The following is an 18,669-nucleotide window of genomic DNA, read 5'->3' on the forward strand; positions in this document are numbered from 1 at the left end:
GACCATAAACTAGTCTTACTCAGTTTTTCTGTGAGTTGGTAGTGTAAAAATTCTACTTAGGGTATAGAAACCTAGAAATCAGAAAATATGTATCCTTAAAGATGCCATGACAACACAGCTGTTTAGTTACAAAGTTTTGAAACTTTCTCTTTTATTGGAAACCAGGATAAAACTGAATCTCTAGAGATAATAATGATTCTATATGTTTGCACTATTTTTCTTTCATCACTTTTATTGTTGATCTATTTGGAAAACTCTGTAAATGTTGTACATCGTAGCCAACAATAATTTTTCCTTTTCCATATGCTTGAGGTTGAGTATGGGAATCTTTCTCTTTTAATCTTCATAGTGAGATATTTATAAGGAAGTGTGTGGTGATTGGAGTTCAGTCCACTTAGCAGAAAACCCAGGACTCAAACATTGCCATAACTTCTGGGTAAACCTCATTTTCTCTTAGCCTTTTTTTTCTAAGATAATGGCCTGAGCCCTGAAAGCAAGTTAATTTTCTGTCCCATCTTGTCACATTTCTATAATTCCATGGCTTCTTTGTTATCCCCAGAGGTATCCTCATCCCCCTTGTGTATTCTTGTAAGTGAATGAACCCATTATTGGTGGTGGTAGGATCCAGTGTCTGTCTGCCATTTCTGCTCATGATAGAAGAATGTGTACATGTACAATGTGCTGCTGTTAAGTTCTGTTTTTTGAGAGACCTTTCACTGGCAGTGGAAGGAATGGAGTCAGAGTAACAGTATCTGCTTCAGACCTGGACTTGTCAGAGTTACAAACGCATCATGGGTTTGAAGTTCACCTCTGTCACCAGGGAGTACCAGAAAGGAGGAGGACTTGACCTGTGATGCTCTCTCTGGCCCTGGGCCTTACTGATAGTGACACCTGTGACACCCAGCTTGTTTTTTTTCTCTGATGCCTTTCAGTGCAGCCTCTTGTACACTTGAATCTCCTATTTGTTTGGTAGTCTAGCTTTGCAGGAAAGTAACGGCATAGGAAAGTTTCAAATAGGTTTCTTAGAGTTTCAGAGACATAAGTCCTCAGTGATCTTGAAAATGATTTTGGTAATTAACTGCCACAGCTAGGTTTTATCAAATGGCCTGGGAAATGCAGAATAATGAATGCCATTCCTGTTAGATCTGGAACAGGTATATTGGGGCCAGCATTTATGGAGAAAACGTGATTTTAACGGAGGAGCGGTATTTCTGTAAAACTTTTTTCCTCTGGCTTCTTTCTACAATTGTTACCTGTAATTTCATCATCTTTTCATTTAATTCTGTACAATGTGATGTCTTTGGGGCCAGCGGGTATTTTTTTTTTTTTTTTTTTGCTGTACGCGGGCCTCTCACTGCTGTGGCCTCTCCCGTTGCGGAGCACAGGCTCCGGACACACAGGCTCCACGGCCATGGCTCGCGGGCCCAGCCGCTCCGCGGCATGTGGGATCTTCCGGGATCGGGGCACGAACCCATGTCCCCTGCATCGGCAGGCGGACTCTCAACCACTGCGCCACCAGGGAAGCCCGCCAGCGGGTATTTTTATCTTCTAGTTGTGGACATGTTTGTTCTTAGGGCTCTGCAATGGCTGAGGGAGGCCAGCCCCACCCACTCTCTGGTTGCTTGGCACCAACCCTCCCTGGTTGTTGGACATCTTGTTTACTTCTGCCCTTAATTCCCTGCAGGTGCGTAAGTACAAGAGCATGATCCTGGAAGACCTGGAGTCTGCCCTGGCAGAGCACGCCCCTGCGCCACAGGAGGTTAACTCAGAGCTGCCGCCTCTCACCATCGATGGAATTCCAGTCTCTGTGGACAAAATGACTCAGGTAAGGGGCAGGGAGTGAGGTGGCACAGGTGTGGGCGGGCCTCAGATCACTTTTTTTAGTTTTGTCCTCAGTGATATACCACCAGAGTGAGACACAGGCTGGAGTCTGATAGTGAAACAGTAGCAGCCTTGGAAAAGAAAATGTAGTGCCAGGAGAATGCTCCAGCCGAGGGCGTGGATATGGTCTTCTACTTCTGTTGGCAGTTTTTTCCTTTCACTTGGGCCCTTGGATTAGATAAAGAAACTTTTAGCTGGAGTTGGTTTGGACAGGAGACTGTCAGGACTTTGATGAATCACAATCAGGGGGACAAGTAAACTTTCAGTCTCTTTTGGGCTGAGCTGCTCCTCTTGCCATGTAAATTCTGAATACCACCACACTATTGCCAAGGAAGGCTCGCTTCTCCGGGGAATAAGAATGGAAAACTCAGAAGGACACCCTCCTGAGTCATTGCTGTCCTCCTCTCCCTTTGAGAGGGGAAGTCAAAATGTACTTAGCCTGATAAATCAACATACCTCAGGGATTTTGCTGAGACTGTCCCTTATAAGTTTTTTAGCTTTAAAAGTGATAGCTTGATCGAGATCAAATGCCTTTTTTATAACATATCTTTCTACCTTATTTCTTTATTAATACTTCCAGCTTTAAATCCAGTTGTGAGTTTTCTTATCTTGTTCAGACTTCCAGCAGCATTTAACATAGTTGATTACTCCTTCCTTCTAAAAATACTTTCTTCTCTTGGTTTCTGTACCCCACCCTCTCCTGAATATCCTCCTACCCCACCGGGTGCTCCCTCTCAGCTCTTGTGCTGACTCCTCTTCCTCTTCTCACCTGATCAATATTGGCAAGTCCCAGGGCTCTATCTGTAGTTTTTCTCCAAGTAATCTCATCCTGTCCTGTGGGCTTTATATCCCATCCGTATGCTATCTGCACCCCAGCTTATACCACTGTTAGATCTCCAGTACCTAACATGCCTGAAACAGAACCTTGGACTGCCCCCACTCTTCACTCCAAATGTGTTCCTACCCTAGTATTCCTCATGTCAGCTGATGGCACCACGGTCCATCTGGTTGCTCAAGTCCCAGCATAGGAGTAATCCTTGGTTTTGCCCTCACTTCCCCACAAACCTCATCTAATTCATTAGCAAGTCATGTCATTTCATGTCTGAAATGTATTCTGAATCTGACCATTCTTCTCAGTTCCCATCACCACCTTTGCCCAAGTCTTTAGCATCTCATGCATGGACGGACTGTTTACATTGATCAGTTCTATTGATCTCCTTTCTGCTGCAGTCCACGCTCTACAGAGCCACCAGAGATTTTTTAAAAAAACTTAAATCAGGTAATATCACCCTCTTGTTTAAGCCCTTTAATGGCTTTCCTCTATTCCTAGAATCAAATTAGACTCTGCCATGGCCTCTGAGACCCTATATTAACCTGGCCTCTTCCAACCTCATTTCTCATTCTCCCCCTCAGTCACTGTGCTCTGGCCACACTCACCCTCTTTCTTCCTGTCAAACACTCCAAGCTCTTTCTTTGACTTTTGCTATTTCCTCTGCCTGAAACATTGTTTTCCCAAATCATTGCATGATTGACCTTATCTTATTCAAAATTTAACTCAGATATCACCTACTGAGACAAGCCTTTCTTGATTATCCCATCTAATGAAGCTTTCTCCTCACCACTGAGTTACAGCCTAATACATCCCCTATTTTATTGTCTTTGTAACACTTACCACTACCTGAAATTATCTTATTCGTTAACATTTATACTTCTGTGTGGTCTGTCTCTTCAGCTAGAATTGAGAGCAAGGGCTTAGTTCTGTTCTTCACTGCTGTCTAGTACAGCTGCCTGGCACAGATAATATCTGTATTCTAAATGCAGTTGGCCCTCCATATCCGTGGGTTCTGCATCTGTGGATTCAACTAGCCTCGGATTTCAAATATTGGGGGGAAAATATTGCAGAAAGTTCCAAAAAGCAAAACTTGAATTTGCAGTGCTGCACCTATTTACATAGCATGTACATTGAATTAGGTATTTTGGTAATATAGAGATGGTGTAAAGTATATGGGAGGATGTGTGTAGGTTATGTGCAAATACTGTGCCTTTGTGTGTGTGTGTGTGTGTGTGTGTGTGTGTGTGTGGTATGCGGGCCTCTCACTGTTGTGGCCTCTCCCCTTGCGGAGCACAGGCTCCGGACGCGCAGGCTCAGCGGCCATGGCTCACGGGCCCAGCCGCTCTGCGGCATGTGGGATCTTCCCAGACCGGGGCATGAACCCGTGTCCCCTGCATCGGCAGGCAGACTCTCAACCACTGCGCCACCAGGGAAGCCCTGAATTGTAATCTTTTGATTGTTGGATTCACAGATCTTTTTATGGATCCTTGAAGTATCTCTGGATAATGGTTCCGAAGGAAAGCATTATCCAAACTTTGTTCCTGTCATTTCATACCTGCTGTTATTCTATCCCTAGGACCATTCTGAGTGGTTAAAGAAAACATAAAGTGAATCTTATCTGATTAATGTACAGAATCTACTCTGTATCTCTGATATAAAGTACATCTAAAGCTAACTAAGCTTCTGATTAAGAAGCTTACTTAATCAGAAGTAAGGAGTCATCATTAAGGAGAAGGAGTGCACTATGTTTAGGTAAACTCCTCTCCTGCGATGGGCATGTTTTGCTTCTTTGTCACATTTGGTGTGTTAGGTTGAAATAATCTGAGGTTTTTATTATATTAAATCATGGCTACTGATAATTAGGAAAATTTGGGAACGGTCACAGAAGTCAGAGCAAGCAGTTTAATTATCACATTGGAGGTAAAACATTTAAAACTGTTGTTTTCCATTTTTATGAAATATGCACTCAGTAGAGCTTGGTGCAGTGGTACATCCAAGGGAAGCTGGTACTAAGTCATGAGTCGGTCTCAGAGGTACTTTGTTGGAAGCATGCATCTTCTTTATTGTTGTACATTCCCTCCTTACCCGTCTCACCACAGATGACGAGTTAAAAATAACGCATAGGCTTCCCTGGTGGCGCAGTGGTTGAGAGTCCGCCTGCCGATGCAGGGGACACGGGTTCGCGCCCCGGTCTGGGAAGATCCCACATGCCGCGGAGTGGCTGGGCCCGTGAGCCATGGCCGCTGAGCCTGCGCGTCTGGAGCCTGTGCTCCGCAACGGGAGAGGCCACAACAGTGAGAGGCTTGCATACTGCAAAAATATATATATATATATAACGCATAACAAATAAAACAAACATGGTGAGGGGGAGTGAGCAGGGTGATGAAGAGCCCAGCTCCCAGCTGAACGCGAATTTCTGAGGAGTCGGATCCTGCAGTTCCTCCCCGCAACAACCCTTTTTTTTTTTTTAATTGTGTTTTATTTTGTTTTCCTCAAATATTTGCTTCCTTCTTAATGTTAGCCAAACACCTTTTTTTTTTTAAACTTATTGATCCTAAAGCCTTTCACTATTAATGGTAGTAAAAGCAGGGTTCTATTTCAAACCAAACCTAGATAGGCAAGGTTATGGGAATATAAAGCATCATCAATAGAATATACATTGGTACAGTTTTCCCAGAGGGCAGGTTGGCAAAATTTTAAATGTGCATGTCATGCCCTCCAAGTAAGCAAAGATGTATGCTCATGGCATTGTTTACAATAGGAAAGTCTGAGAACAGTGGGATTGAATAAATTATAATAGTGGTGTTTAGAATTTACATGGAAAGAAGAGCAGTTTAGCCCAAAAAAGAGACTAGAAGTGACTGTGCGGTGAAATATTAGACACTAAAAATGATGATTTGCTCTCTATTGCAGTAGAATAATACTGTGGTATATTAAATTAAAAACTAGTTATAAAATAGCATTTCTTATGTACTCTAATTTGAGGGGTTTAGGGCTTTATTTTTGTTTGTTTTCTTCTACTTGGGGCGGGGACGGCTAGATCCCCCCCCCCCCCAGGGAATACAAGATTGTGTTAATCTCATTTGTTTAAAACATGCACACGAAACTTGCCTGTATGTGTGTGAGTGTGTGTGAAACTTTAGATGGATATACACCAATATATTAACAGTGATTATATATGTGTGGTGGCATTATGGGTGATTTTCAGTGTCTTTGTCTAATAAGCATGAATTTCTTTTATAGCCATAGAAACCCCAAATTGAATTTTTTAAAGTGTAAGTTTGATGATGTTTCTGCTTTCTTTTGTCCAATGCTTTTTAATGTTCCAGTGGAGATGTCAGCTCTTTTCTCTCTCTCTCTCTCTCTCTCTCTCTCTCTCTCTCTCTCTCTCTCTCTCTCTCTCTCTTATCTTTCTCTTCTGTAGCTACTGTGTATTGGAAGGCACGACACTAAGTTCTTTACGGGAGTATCTCATTTAACCCTTGCTCTCCAGTGTGTGTGAGAGAGAGAGAGAGAGAGAGAGAGAGAGAGTGTGTGTGTGTGTGTGTGTGTAAGTAATTTCTATTATAGTCAAGGAAGAAGAGCTCAGATATGGTCTGTAGCCATAAAGGACAACGTAAGTTTAAGTGGACACCAATTCTAGAGTTGAAACCATATGGATAATTCATGACTTCCTTGAAGTGATAAAATTCCAGAATTATAAAAGTGCACTGGAATAGAGATGGACTTTGGGTTAACCAGACAGCTCTGTTAATCATCTTATCTGCACTGAATGCTATGGAGATGACTAATGTTTATATTGATGACCCTAATTTACAAATATAATTCCATATACAATCCTAAAATGAGTTCTGAATCATCCAAAGAGAGTAAATTATATTCAATATTGTTCTAAAGTTATGTGTCCCATTATTTTAATTCTTTACAAATTAGGAAGTTAGCTGGAAGATCTAGTCTTTAAATCCCCATTCTACTACATAGTAGCCTTGGTTCTCAGTTTCATCTTACGAAAGTGAGAATAATACCTGCCCTCCTACCTTATGGAGTTGGAGGAAGAAAAAATGAGATGTTACATTGGAAAGTACTTTGAAAACTAAAGAATCACACAAAGGTATTATTACTAATTATTAATACTAGTTATATATGTTGCCTATATTAACTTTTGAATAATCTGAACATACCATTTCTCACCCATTTTTCACTTAGAGAAAGTTAATGAACCTAGATTTTTTTTTTTTTTTTTTTTTTGCTCAGCAGTGAAGTGGACAATACAGGTCATAATGTATTAAAAAACGGAGGCATAAAGAGAGGAAGCAACCTATGAAGCAAGCTAGTGACAAACAAATAGAACTTAGGGTGGAGTCCACATTGGCAGTGCTTTCTTCTGCCTCTCTGTCTCCTCCTGCCCCCATTACTCTCTCTCCCTCGTTTTTTCAATGAAACTATACTGCCATCATCGCTCAGACTGAGTATCTCTGGTTATTTACACTGGACAGTTACTGTTGTAAAAGAATTTCTTGACTTGCTCCAGCAACTATCAAAATTGTCTTCTGCAACAGGTTGAAGTTACATATAACATAGTATCTTAAATTCTTTGTGAGGTGAATGTCCTGATTCTTTCAGGAAGCGGCTCTGTAGTTGTGGTTTTTGTTGTGTTTTGCTTGTTGGTTTTTGGTTTTGGTAAAAGTATAATTCTATACGAGTAAATAAAATGTTTACCTGAAAAGCTTCTGTTTTTACTATTATAAATATATCTTGATTCTGAGAAAGTCTTTTTCAGTGTATGTGGTAAAAAACACATAGCTCTGTAGTATTTTTAATGAAAAAATGAAAACTTGAATTTCTAGTCACCTTTAAGAATAGTGGCTAGTGGCTAGAACTTATCCCATTTCTGTCTGCCTCTTTGTGTAAGAATTGAAGGAGGTTGAGAAAAGGCTTAGGAGAAGAAATCATTAATATGGTATAGATTCTGCAGTCCCATTTACAATGAAATAATGAAGTCATCTTTTTCAGAGATTTTGAAAGCCAGGTCAGCAAAATTTTCTTCGATACTTCAGACCAGAGACCAGAGGATGGGCTAAATTGTGCTTCTCAAACTTCAGTATGCATAGGAATCACCTGAGAGTCTTGTTTGTTTAAATGCAGATTGTGAATCAGTAGGACTGGAGTGGGACCTGAGATTCTGCCTCTAACCTTCTAGGTGATGCCAATGCTGCTGACTCACAGACCACACTTTTTGGGTTTTTTTTAACATCTCTATTGGAGTATAATTGCTTTACAATAGTGTGTTAGTTTCTGCTTTGTAACAAAGTGAGTCAGCTGTACATATACATATATCCCCATATCTCCTCCCTCTTGCGTCTCCCTCCCACCCTCCCTATCCCACCCCTCTAGGTGGTTACAGAGCACCGAGCTGATCTCCCTGTGCCATGCAGCTGCTTCCCATTAGCTATCTGTTTTACGTTTGGTAGTGTATATAAGTCCATGCCACTCTCTCACTTCATCCCAGCTTACCCTTCCCCCTCCCTGTGTCCTCAAGTCCATTCTCTATGACAGACTACATTTTGAGTTTAAGGACTTGTATTGTTTCTTGTAGAGTCTTTAAGCAATAATTATGATTTTGCTAGTGGAAAATCAGTTATGTTCTTTACCACATTTGAGTCCTATGGGAGTCTCTTGTTCTTGGGAGGTTGTTAATCTTTTTGGACTTTGTGTTAGAAGAGATCCAGGCAAAGAATATAATTATAGAAAAAATATCTCTAGAAAGACCAGTCCGGTATTACTGGTTAAAATCCACTCCTTTTCCCCCTCTCCCTTTCCTCTCCTCCCTTGAACTTATTGCCCTCCTGTTACTCTCACTGGGGCAATCTTTGTTGCTTTAATATTCCCTTGGAGTGATGATGCAACAGGATAGAAATTCTTCACAAGTTTTCAGGGGAAACCTTCAAAAGCACTCAACACAGCGACTGTTTCTTTGAAAGAAATTATTCACAGGGATTGACATGTTTTACTTAGAAAACGTTCATCAGTTATCAGTTTAGGTTTTTTGAGTATTGTTTTGTTTTGAAAAAGCATAGATCTGGCCTCTTCTACCTAAGGAGTAGAAAATTATGCTAAGTGAAATATACCAAACACAAGGGACAAAAAGTGAGTTATACTAAAATATGTGAATACGTGTGTTTTCTTTCATCACATAAAACTGCCTTTCCAGCATGTATTTATGTAAATGCATAGAATTTGGCCTGTAAGAAAGGATGTTCATCAAATTGATGCCTCTGGACAGGTGACTAGATTGGGGAAGGGTAGATCAAAAAGAGAGCTTTGACTTTATCTGTGTTATTTAAATTTTTATACAAAAGAGTACAACTAGGATAAGGTAGCAGAAACTGACTAATCTGAGACTCCTTCAAAGAGAATTTAGGGCTTCCCTGGTGGCACAGTGGTTGAGAGTCTGTCTGCCTCCCAGTGCAGGGGACACAGGTTCGTGCCCCGGTCCGGGAAGATCCCACATGCCACGGAGCGGCTGGGCCCGTGAGCCATGGCCGCTGAGCCTGCGCGTCCGGAGCCTGTGCTCTGCAACGGGAGAGGCCACAACAGTGAGAGGCCCGTGTACCGCAAAAAAAAAAAAAAAGAGAGAGAAGGTAGAATTTTAAGAGCATTTTGATTAATGGGAGGGAGACAGTGTAATGGGTAGATGGGGTATGGAGATAGAGAAGCAGAAGTGTTGGCTTGAGAGAGGAGTGTCTTCATTGGCTGTCCCTTGAATTCTCTAATTTTATCTTTCCTTCCAAACTTGTTCTTCCCATGTTTCTATGGGAATGTGTTTTATGGGAAAATGTGATTAAGAGAAACCAGTGTTTCTGCTAGCGCTACTGGCGAACATGGGGATATAGGATTGGTGTTTCTAGTAAGGAAAGCCACTTTCATTATCTCTGTGAACAGAGGTCAGTGGTACAAATAATTCCCAAAAGTGAGCAAACAAATCATTTTGCTTTTATTTTCTAATGCCCTTTAAATATCCATTTGAGTATGATTGGGACTGTCAACCTGGAAGTTCATAGTTTTAAATTACAGTGATGAAGCCACCGTCTGAAAATTCTTCACTTCTCATTCCCTGCTACATTGCTGTTTTCCTGTAGGGTATAGAAAACATCACCTTTCAATGTGGTTTGATTTTAGCTACCTTCTCTTTAAATCTGTTACATATTCTCTGATCTCTTCAATAGATATGGAGTTGGCAAACATTTTGCTTTGAAAGGCCTTTTCTTGGTTACTGAACCTAAATGGACATCTGGAGCCTCAAAATTCCTCATCTCGGGTACATGCAGAGCAAAGAGAGAGGAAATGGGAGGAGAAGGGTACTTGGGAATATATAAGGATAAAGCATTGTTGGACAGCAAAGTAACAAAATTTACAAGTGGAAAATTTCTAGCATAGTAAGAAATATTGTTTCATTTTGGCCAGATTAAAACTTTCAGAGTTTTAGAAAATCGCTTTTTTTAAACCATCTGTGGTTTCCACATAATCTTTACTATTGATTGCCACTGGCATGAATTTAATATCTTTTTTCTTTGCTGAGTGTGCCCTGGAAGGAGTGGTATTTTCTACTCTCTGCTGGTTTGAGGTGGGCTTACTGACCACGCCAGGCACTTGAAGCCCATCTAGAGCCCTTAAATTAGAATGAGAGGCCGGGAAAGCTTGTTGCAGCCCAATTAAAGGATAGCCGGAGAGGATAGGCTTTACCTTTGCTGATCCTGTTGATTGTCTCCCCTGCGGATTAAAGACAAACCTTTCTTAACAAGCGCATTGAGTAGCTTGGGTTTCCAAAACTCTCCAGGACCAGTAATTAATCCAACTGGTAATGAGAGCACAGTGCTGAATTCTGGAAAGGAATCATTTAACTCTTTCTATACCAGACAGCTCATTTCCCCTTATTAATATCCCTTTATTAGCACTAGTTATTTGGGACAGTATGAAAATAGTCTGGTGGAAAATTGCTTCTTTCAGTGAAGTCACATTATCTCTGCACTTAAAAGCAAAGATTGTCCTTCATCTCTAAACTATACAGGCTTGAAAAGTTAACTTTTGTAGTAGAAAGTGCTTTTTGCCTCTTGTTTGATGTAGGGGCAAATTTTGTACAGTTGATAGTTAGTACTTTAAAAAGCTAAGATCTGACTCTGAATTGGAACTTATTAATTTCACTCTGGGCCCATTTTTTAACTTAATGAGGTTTTTCCCTGTGGAAGTAACCTTTCCTTTGTGCTGCTTCCGTTTCTCCTGCCTCTCATATTAGCTTCTACTGTCTTCTTCCTGGGGCTTTGAAACATTTCCCATCCAGAAATTCTAGCACATAAAACATCTTTTAAAAACTTTAATTTTTTGTAAATTTAGAGATATTTGGCCTTCTTATTTCATTATCTCCTCACTCTGCTGGGCATGGATATAAAGAACTCTCCTTTTGGAGACTGATAATGGGATTAAAAGAAAGGGGAAGACTTATAAAAGTCTGTGGTATGAGTTTATTTTTTTTATGCATCTGAGAAAGCTATAATTTCTTTATATGAAGAAATGTAAATATTGTGTGTGAGGACTAAGCCTTTTCCTTCTCTATATAACTGAGGCTAGAAAAAGACACTCCCAGGAAGCCAGGATAAAGGGAAAAATGACTTTGAGATGCACTTTCTTAAAATAACTGAAGAAGTGACCTCATGAGCCAGCTGATAGCCTGGGTTTGCAAATGGATACATTTCTATTAGCCTGCTGCTTGATGCCACAGAGCCAAATATATAACGGAGTATATAATACCATATCCTGCATGCAGGAGACTGTCTGGGAGATGGGGTGTACTTAGAAAGAGGTGAAATGGCAGGCTTGGGACAAGAATTAACGATGTAAATACAGTCAGCAAGACCTATCTTTATTAGGTAAACATTACTGATTTGGTTTCATGCTTCCCTATTATGTACTAATTTCTGTCATCTTCTGGTAAAATAGTATTTAAATGAGAACACTTGATATTTAAATAGGCTCTTTAATACACGTTTTGCTGTACTCATTATCTCATTAATACTTAAGTATTCTCATTTCTATTTTTTTCTTTCTCTATTTTACGGCTACAAGCCCATGTCCTTGCGTGTGACTCATGCTAAAATTGTCCTCTCCTTTTGGTCTTAAGAGGCAGTATGAGTGTATCCTTAGATGAAGGTTGCTGCTTATCTCTGGTGTACTATAGACCACCAGGTTCAAAGGGAAGCAGTAGGTCTGAGGAGGAAGATTATAACTTGATAAACTGCTTCTCTTGCCAAAAATCATTGTCAGCAACTGAGAATATTCACAAAGTAGGCTCCCCTTCTCCCCCAGTATACACGCACAGCGTGGTTACCGTGCCAGGAGATAAAGAAAGGTAGTTGTCTCTCTGGTTTAACATCTGTCTGATCTGGATTTGATTTGTAAAATAAATTTGAATGAAATTCATTAAGATCAACACATGCTTCATTATGTATATCTATATGTCAGACTCATAGACATTGGACTATCTTACTAGAAACTTTTTAGAAGAGTTTTACGGTTATTTTCCCTTTTTATTAAGTAAAGCCCATTTATTTTCATATATTTTGTGACCAATCATGTTACCAAACTCTCATTGTTTATAGTAGTTTTTTCATTTTATTTTCTGGGGATTTCCAGATACACTGTCATACCGTTTACAAATAGTGGTGATTTTATCTGTTCCTCACCTCTTATTTCTCTCATCTAATTGTTCTGATTACTACCTCCAGAACAACATGTTGAAGACATGTTGACTTTGACACCAAAGTGTCAAAATGCATGGACGTTCTAGAAAGGAAATAAGCTATAGCATCAATAGTACCTTAGGGGGCGGAAATCAAACATGGGGGAAGATATTCTTGATCTTATAGGAACAAGTGTATGAAATACAGCTTAAGATGTACTTTACCAACATATGTATAATTCTCCATCACCCATGGAGCTATAGTAACCTATGAGAAACAGTCGGTTCTCACAGTCACATTTTGGGACTCCCCATAACCCTCCAGGAAGAATTTCTGTTTTATAATCTTAGAATTTGTTGGGAGGCATAAACACATCCCAGATGTCTTTCATGACTACTGATGACCACACTCTTCTTTTCCAGGCCCAGCTTCGGGCATTTATTCCAGAGATGCTGAAGTACTCCACAGGTCGGGGAAAACCAGGCTGGGGTAAAGAAAGCTGCAAGCCCATCTGGTGGCCTGAAGATATCCCATGGGCAAACGTTCGGAGCGATGTCCGCACAGAAGAGCAAAAGCAGAGGGTGAGGGTTCCTGTGGCCTGCGTTTCCTATTGCTGTTCCATTCTGAATCAACCACCTCATTTTTGTTATTCTACTTCTTATGCTATAAAGTCTAAAAACATTTGTGTAATAGTCAAACCTATCCCCCAAAAGAGGTTTGATATTCTCTGATTTATAGCCTTTCCCATTCATCACTCCATCACTGTAAAGACTTGGGCTGGGTCTGTGAATTTACACTTCTCTCTACATAGTTGCCTTTTGGAGCAGTTTTAATTTTATAAGGTGCTTGGAAAAACTAACGAAACTTGAAGTAAAAGGTATTAATCACTTTGAAGACTTGAAATGTCCTTATTTCTTGTTAGCAAGCATCACTGTTGAAAATATAAATATAGAGAGATGTGAAGTTAGTGAAGTCTGCTGATAATGAAACTTATTTTAAAAAAGAAGAAAGACTAAACCAGGTGTCCTCCCTTACTTGTTCTGCATATTCATTTTTTTCAGTTAGCTTTAAAAATCTACTGAGGATCTTAAATAAAGGGACTTCCCTCGTGGTCCAGTGGTTAAGACTCCACACTCCCAATGCAGGGGGCCCGGGTTCAATCCCTGGTCAGGGAACTAGGTCCCTCATGCTGCAACTAAGAGCCCACATGCCACAACTGAAGATCCCACATGCTGCAACGAAGATCCCGCGTGCCACAGCAGCAGACCTGGCACAGCCAAATAAATAAATAAATATTTTTTAAAATCTTAAATAAAATTCTTGACAAAAGAGTAACCTTCTTCTGTGAGAAGTTTAACAGTTGGCCTCAGGAAAACCCAAAAGTTAAACCAGACTTTGATCAGGAAGGAAACCAGTGTGAAATTGTTGGTACTTGGTGCTGAATTTCTTTATGTCCAAATCGGTCTGTGGGAAATAATCCTGAGAGAGTTACTCCATGCAAGTTTGGTTTGGTTTGATAAATGAGCAGCTGCTTATTCCACGGTAGAACTGAATAACCAACATTCTTTGTGACTTAATGTGCTTTTCTGGTCTTTTGATGACAGGTTTCATGGACCCAGGCACTACGGACCATAGTTAAAAACTGTTATAAACAGCATGGGCGGGAAGACCTTTTGTATGCTTTTGAAGATCAGCAAACACAAACACAGGCCACAACCACACACAGTATAGCCCATCTTGTACCATCACAGACCGTAGTCCAGACCTTTAGTAACCCTGATGGCACTGTCTCGCTTATCCAGGTGAGTAAACCTTCTGGTTACCAGATTGTGATTTCTGAGGCAGATCAGTGGGCACCTCACCTCAGACTGGAGAAAGTTGTCTTTTTTTTTTTTTTTTTTTTTTAATTAATTTATTTTTGGCTGCGTTGGGTCTTCATTGCTGTGTGCTGGCTTTCTCTAGTTGCAGCAAGTGGAGGCTACTCTTCGTTGTGGTGCATGAGCTTCTCATCGTGGTGGCTTCTTGTTGCAGAGCATGGACTCTAGGCGCACGGGCTTCAGTAGTTGTGGCACGTGGGCTCAGTAGTTGTGGCTTGCGGGCTCTAGAGCTCAGGCTCAGTAGTTGTGGCGCACGGGCTTAGTTGCTCTGTGGCATATGGGATCTTCCCAGACCGGGTCTCGAACCCGTGTCCCCTGCATTGGCATGCAGATTCTTAACCACTGCGCCACCAGGGAAGCCCAAGAAAGTTGTCTTTATATAAATTCTTGTATGAATTTTATACAGCTCCCCAAGATCTTCCTACCTGAACTCGATTTTTTGAATAATATTTTAAATTGTTTGCATTTTGCTAAATACAAAGCTGTAGATAGCATTTCTAGACATTTCCAAATCAAAGCACTATAAAAATGGCTTCTTTTTTTTTTTACAATTTCACTCTCTCAGTGGCCAGGAAATATTCCTTCTGGATTACCACTTCTGAGGTGAAACACAATTTGTTGGTAGATAGAGGGAGTGTCTAAAATTCAGATTGAGGTGAGAGTAGAAAGTTGGTTGACTGACACTGGGCACCAATGATGAAACATGATGGCTTCTCATAGTGACTTATATGGTTGAAGTAAAACTCTGAAACTCATGTTAGTGTCTGAGATGTGATTTTAGTAATTCATTTCATATTACAAAGTATATTAATCATTACCTCTGCTGAATTTGGGATTATATGAATCTTAACTTCTGAGTAAAGGAGAGGTTGAAGGATCCATCCACTGACACATCACTTTCCATGTTTTTTCTTTAGGTTGGTACAGGGGCAACAGTAGCCACATTGGCTGATGCTTCAGAATTGCCAACCACAGTCACTGTTGCCCAAGTGAATTATTCTGCTGTGGCTGATGGAGAGGTAAGAAAGGATTCTGTCTGTTTCCACTTAAATACTCAAATGTATAGGTGAGGGAGAGGGAGGGTCCAGAAGATGAAGAGACTGTAAGTAGCCTACACGTCTGTAGCATTGTTTTACTTAAACCGTTTAAGACATCACACCATGTCAGTTTTGCGAAGTAGCTTACTCTGTGTCTGTTAATTACAACAATCGAAATTTATGGATCCTTATGATTCAGGCATAACTGTCAGGAACTTACAATTGTATATTTGTAACATAGGATTTAGTACTTTTATGCTGTGAATCCCAAAGAATTTAATCTTTGGACTTTATGAAAAAAATTAGATCATTAAAATTAAAGCTGACTAAAACATTCTTTGAAGGGATATATATATTTGTAAATCAGTAGACATGACTTATTGCATTTTAAATGAGCCTTTGAAAAGACTTCACAAGAAAATCCTTTCCTGGGAATTCCCTGGAGGCCCAGTGGTTAGGACTCAGCCACAGAGCTTTCACTGCTGTGGCCTGAGTTCAATCCCTGGTCAGGGAACTAAGATCCCACAAGCAGCGTGGCACAGCCAGAAAAAAAAAAGAACAAGAAAATCTTTCCCTATCAAAACTGAGATAATTATGGGATGTTAACTTAAAAGAAGGTAGCTAACCTTTATTGACACTCGGTAAACTAAGCACTCCTCAACCCTAGGAAGTACAGGTTCTGTTATCATCTTTGCTTTATACATGATGAAACTGAAAGGTTAGGTGACTTGCCCAAAGGCACAGTGTAAGTGTTGAAGCTGGGTAACGCAATTAGAAAAATGTTGTCTAAGCTCTGAGCCATCAGTGAAGTTGAGGAAAGGGCTCGTTAAGTCACTGTGGACTTTTCACCTAAAGGTTATACTTCTGAAATTTGAAAAATAGCCAACAAATGTCAAAGAGCAATATCAGAAATAAAGCTAAAAAAATATTATCTCACCCTTGTTCAAAACCATGGAATATTTCCACTCAGAACACCACAAAGTCACTCTTATTTGTGCATCTCAGGAAAGGGAGAGAACTGATACAGGGTCATGGCTAGCAAGGTGAAGAGAAATACAGCAGGCTCCTGTCAGCCAGCATGTGCTGAGCCCCCCGCTGTGCTGCAGTTGAGGTGTTAGATGTGTAGAGTTGATTTACACTGGAGCCCTGCTCTCAGAGAGAGAGAAGCATCTACATAAATGAACTGTGGTTCCTGCTGTCAGAGAGGCTGCAAAGTGGTCTGTAGCTTCAGGAGAGAGTGTTTCCAGTGAGGGAGCCTGGGAGGGTTTGGGGCAGGAGCTACCCTTTGCTTTTCCAGTATAGAAAGGTAGAAGTCAACAGATTTACTTTTAAAGGTATATAAACATCATGAAAGAGAATGGATTAGCTGAGGGGAAAATTCGTCAGTCCCCAAACACTAAAACTAGAGGACAGACACTCCTTGAAGTGTGAAAGAGGTAGCAAAGACAGTGGTGGGTACATTTATGGGATTTGTTACTTTGTGACTCAAAGTTATTTACAGTATCTCCCTAGTGAATGTTTCCTGGGTACTCTTTTAAAGAAAGTAACTTTGAGTTGCTTAAACACTTCTCTAGAGACTAATTCTTTGAAACCCATTTTACAGAATAACTTCACACAACCAATGTATCCAAAAGTTCATGGAAAATATGAAGGATACAAAAATCTCAGTCACATATCTATGGCTTTTCCAGCACACTGACATCGTTTTAAAGTCATCTGTGTGGAAGTGTGTGAATGATATATACAAATAACCTGTTGGTAATACCCAGATTCAGTCAGATTAAAAAAATTCTAACCCTTCCCACACTTACAATGAAACAAAAATATGAAGAAAAGAAGCATAGGTTATCTCAGAAAGTGGCAAAATGTTTTAGAGTCTATAGTTTGCTTCTATGTGCCTTCTGATTAGATGTTGACATGGTTGTCAGCATCTTAGTTTTGAGCCATGAGGACTGTGATTAGTCAGAATATCTCACTGACTTGGGACAGATAAGACCATATTAAGCCAACAAAGCATTGTATCGGGTGACTCAGTAGAAACATCCTACCGCCTGTATGTAACATTGTTTCTCCAAGGAACAGAAAGTTATTTACAAAAATAAATAATACCTATACTTCTGGAAGTTTTAAGGTTATTTTGTTATCCTAGCCTTGCCAGTGAGAGCTCTTACATTAGATCATACTGCATTTAACATCCAGTTAGTTGCAATTGGTTACATTTATAAGAAGGACCTTCGGTGAGCCTGTCTCTTCTGGTAATAAAATGGTCTCCCAACTCTGAGTACTCTGTGTGCTGAGAATATTGAATAATCTAAGTAGTTATAAAGAAACCAAAAGAATCTCTAACCTAATGCAACTTAAAACTAATTAGGGACACAGAACAAATTACATAAACATTTAGAAATGAATAAGGAAAGAACTTCAAAATAATATGAAATAAACTATATATTGATTTCAAAATACACAATTTCCATTTTGATGGCATATTTACAAATACAAATGGATTTGAGAATTATTCTGCGGTAAGACCACCAGTTGATATGGGTGATATTAATTGCATTATGTGTCAGAAAAATTGAAATTTGAAACAGAAATGATATCTGATAATAGTAGGACATGTGCTTCTGTTAGAAGAAACAGAAGAAACCAAAGTACAGAGACATTAGAGACATGAATTTTAAACTGAACCATCAACACATGTAACAGTTTTGAAGTAGCACAGCTTATTTTAGGTGGGGTTTTTTTTGAATATCAATTTATGAATATCAATTGAATATCAATTTATTTGAAATATAGGTATGCTGAAGAGCAAGTAGGGAAATCTGAATAAAGGAACATGTTCTTCATGTATCCATTAAGTAAATGCTTTCTGAGCCCTGTGCCAGACACTGTGTATACTATAGGTAGAGGAAAGTAAAGACCATTCTTGCTCTTAAGGAGCACACAGGTAGGTGGTAGAGAAAAACACATCAGAGAAAATGGCAATCAGATAAGGATCTAGTAGAAGCAAGCCCAGGGTACTGTGGGACCCAGAGGAGAGGTCCTGAGCCTTGGACTATAGGGAGTTGTCTTTAAATGGAGTTGTCTTGGCTCTAATCTCACCTGAGCTCAGACTAGAGGGCTGAACAGGAAGCAAAGGATGGGAGTTGTGTTCCTCTCAAAGGGAGCATCACATGCAGTGCATCACAGTGTGAAAGTGTGGAAAAGCCAAGGTGGTTCACGGTAGCCAGAGGGACAAGGATAGCCACAGTTTGAAGGGCCTCACTGTAGTGGGTCTCTCTCAGAAAAGCACAGAAGCTAACTGTACA

The 18,669-nt window shown here is 40.1% G+C and overlaps 1 protein-coding gene across 12 annotated transcripts in view; it reads left to right on the forward strand.

Annotated features, from left to right (window-relative positions):
• Nucleotides 1–18,669, forward strand: part of NRF1 (nuclear respiratory factor 1) — a 126,979-nt gene that overhangs the window by 69,245 nt on the left and 39,065 nt on the right. For all 12 annotated transcript variants that reach the window (XM_082632576.1, XM_082632582.1, XM_082632583.1 and 9 more), the window contains 4 exons: nt 1,685–1,825; nt 12,870–13,028; nt 14,052–14,249; nt 15,242–15,343. In XM_082632576.1, the coding sequence (XP_082488702.1) occupies nt 1,685–1,825; nt 12,870–13,028; nt 14,052–14,249; nt 15,242–15,343 (600 nt within the window). The remainder of the gene's footprint in view (nt 1–1,684; nt 1,826–12,869; nt 13,029–14,051; nt 14,250–15,241; nt 15,344–18,669) is intronic.

This window comes from Mesoplodon mirus (assembly GCF_964341445.2).
Source record: "Mesoplodon mirus genome assembly, chromosome: 9".
Classification (NCBI taxonomy): domain Eukaryota; kingdom Metazoa; phylum Chordata; class Mammalia; order Artiodactyla; family Ziphiidae; genus Mesoplodon; species Mesoplodon mirus.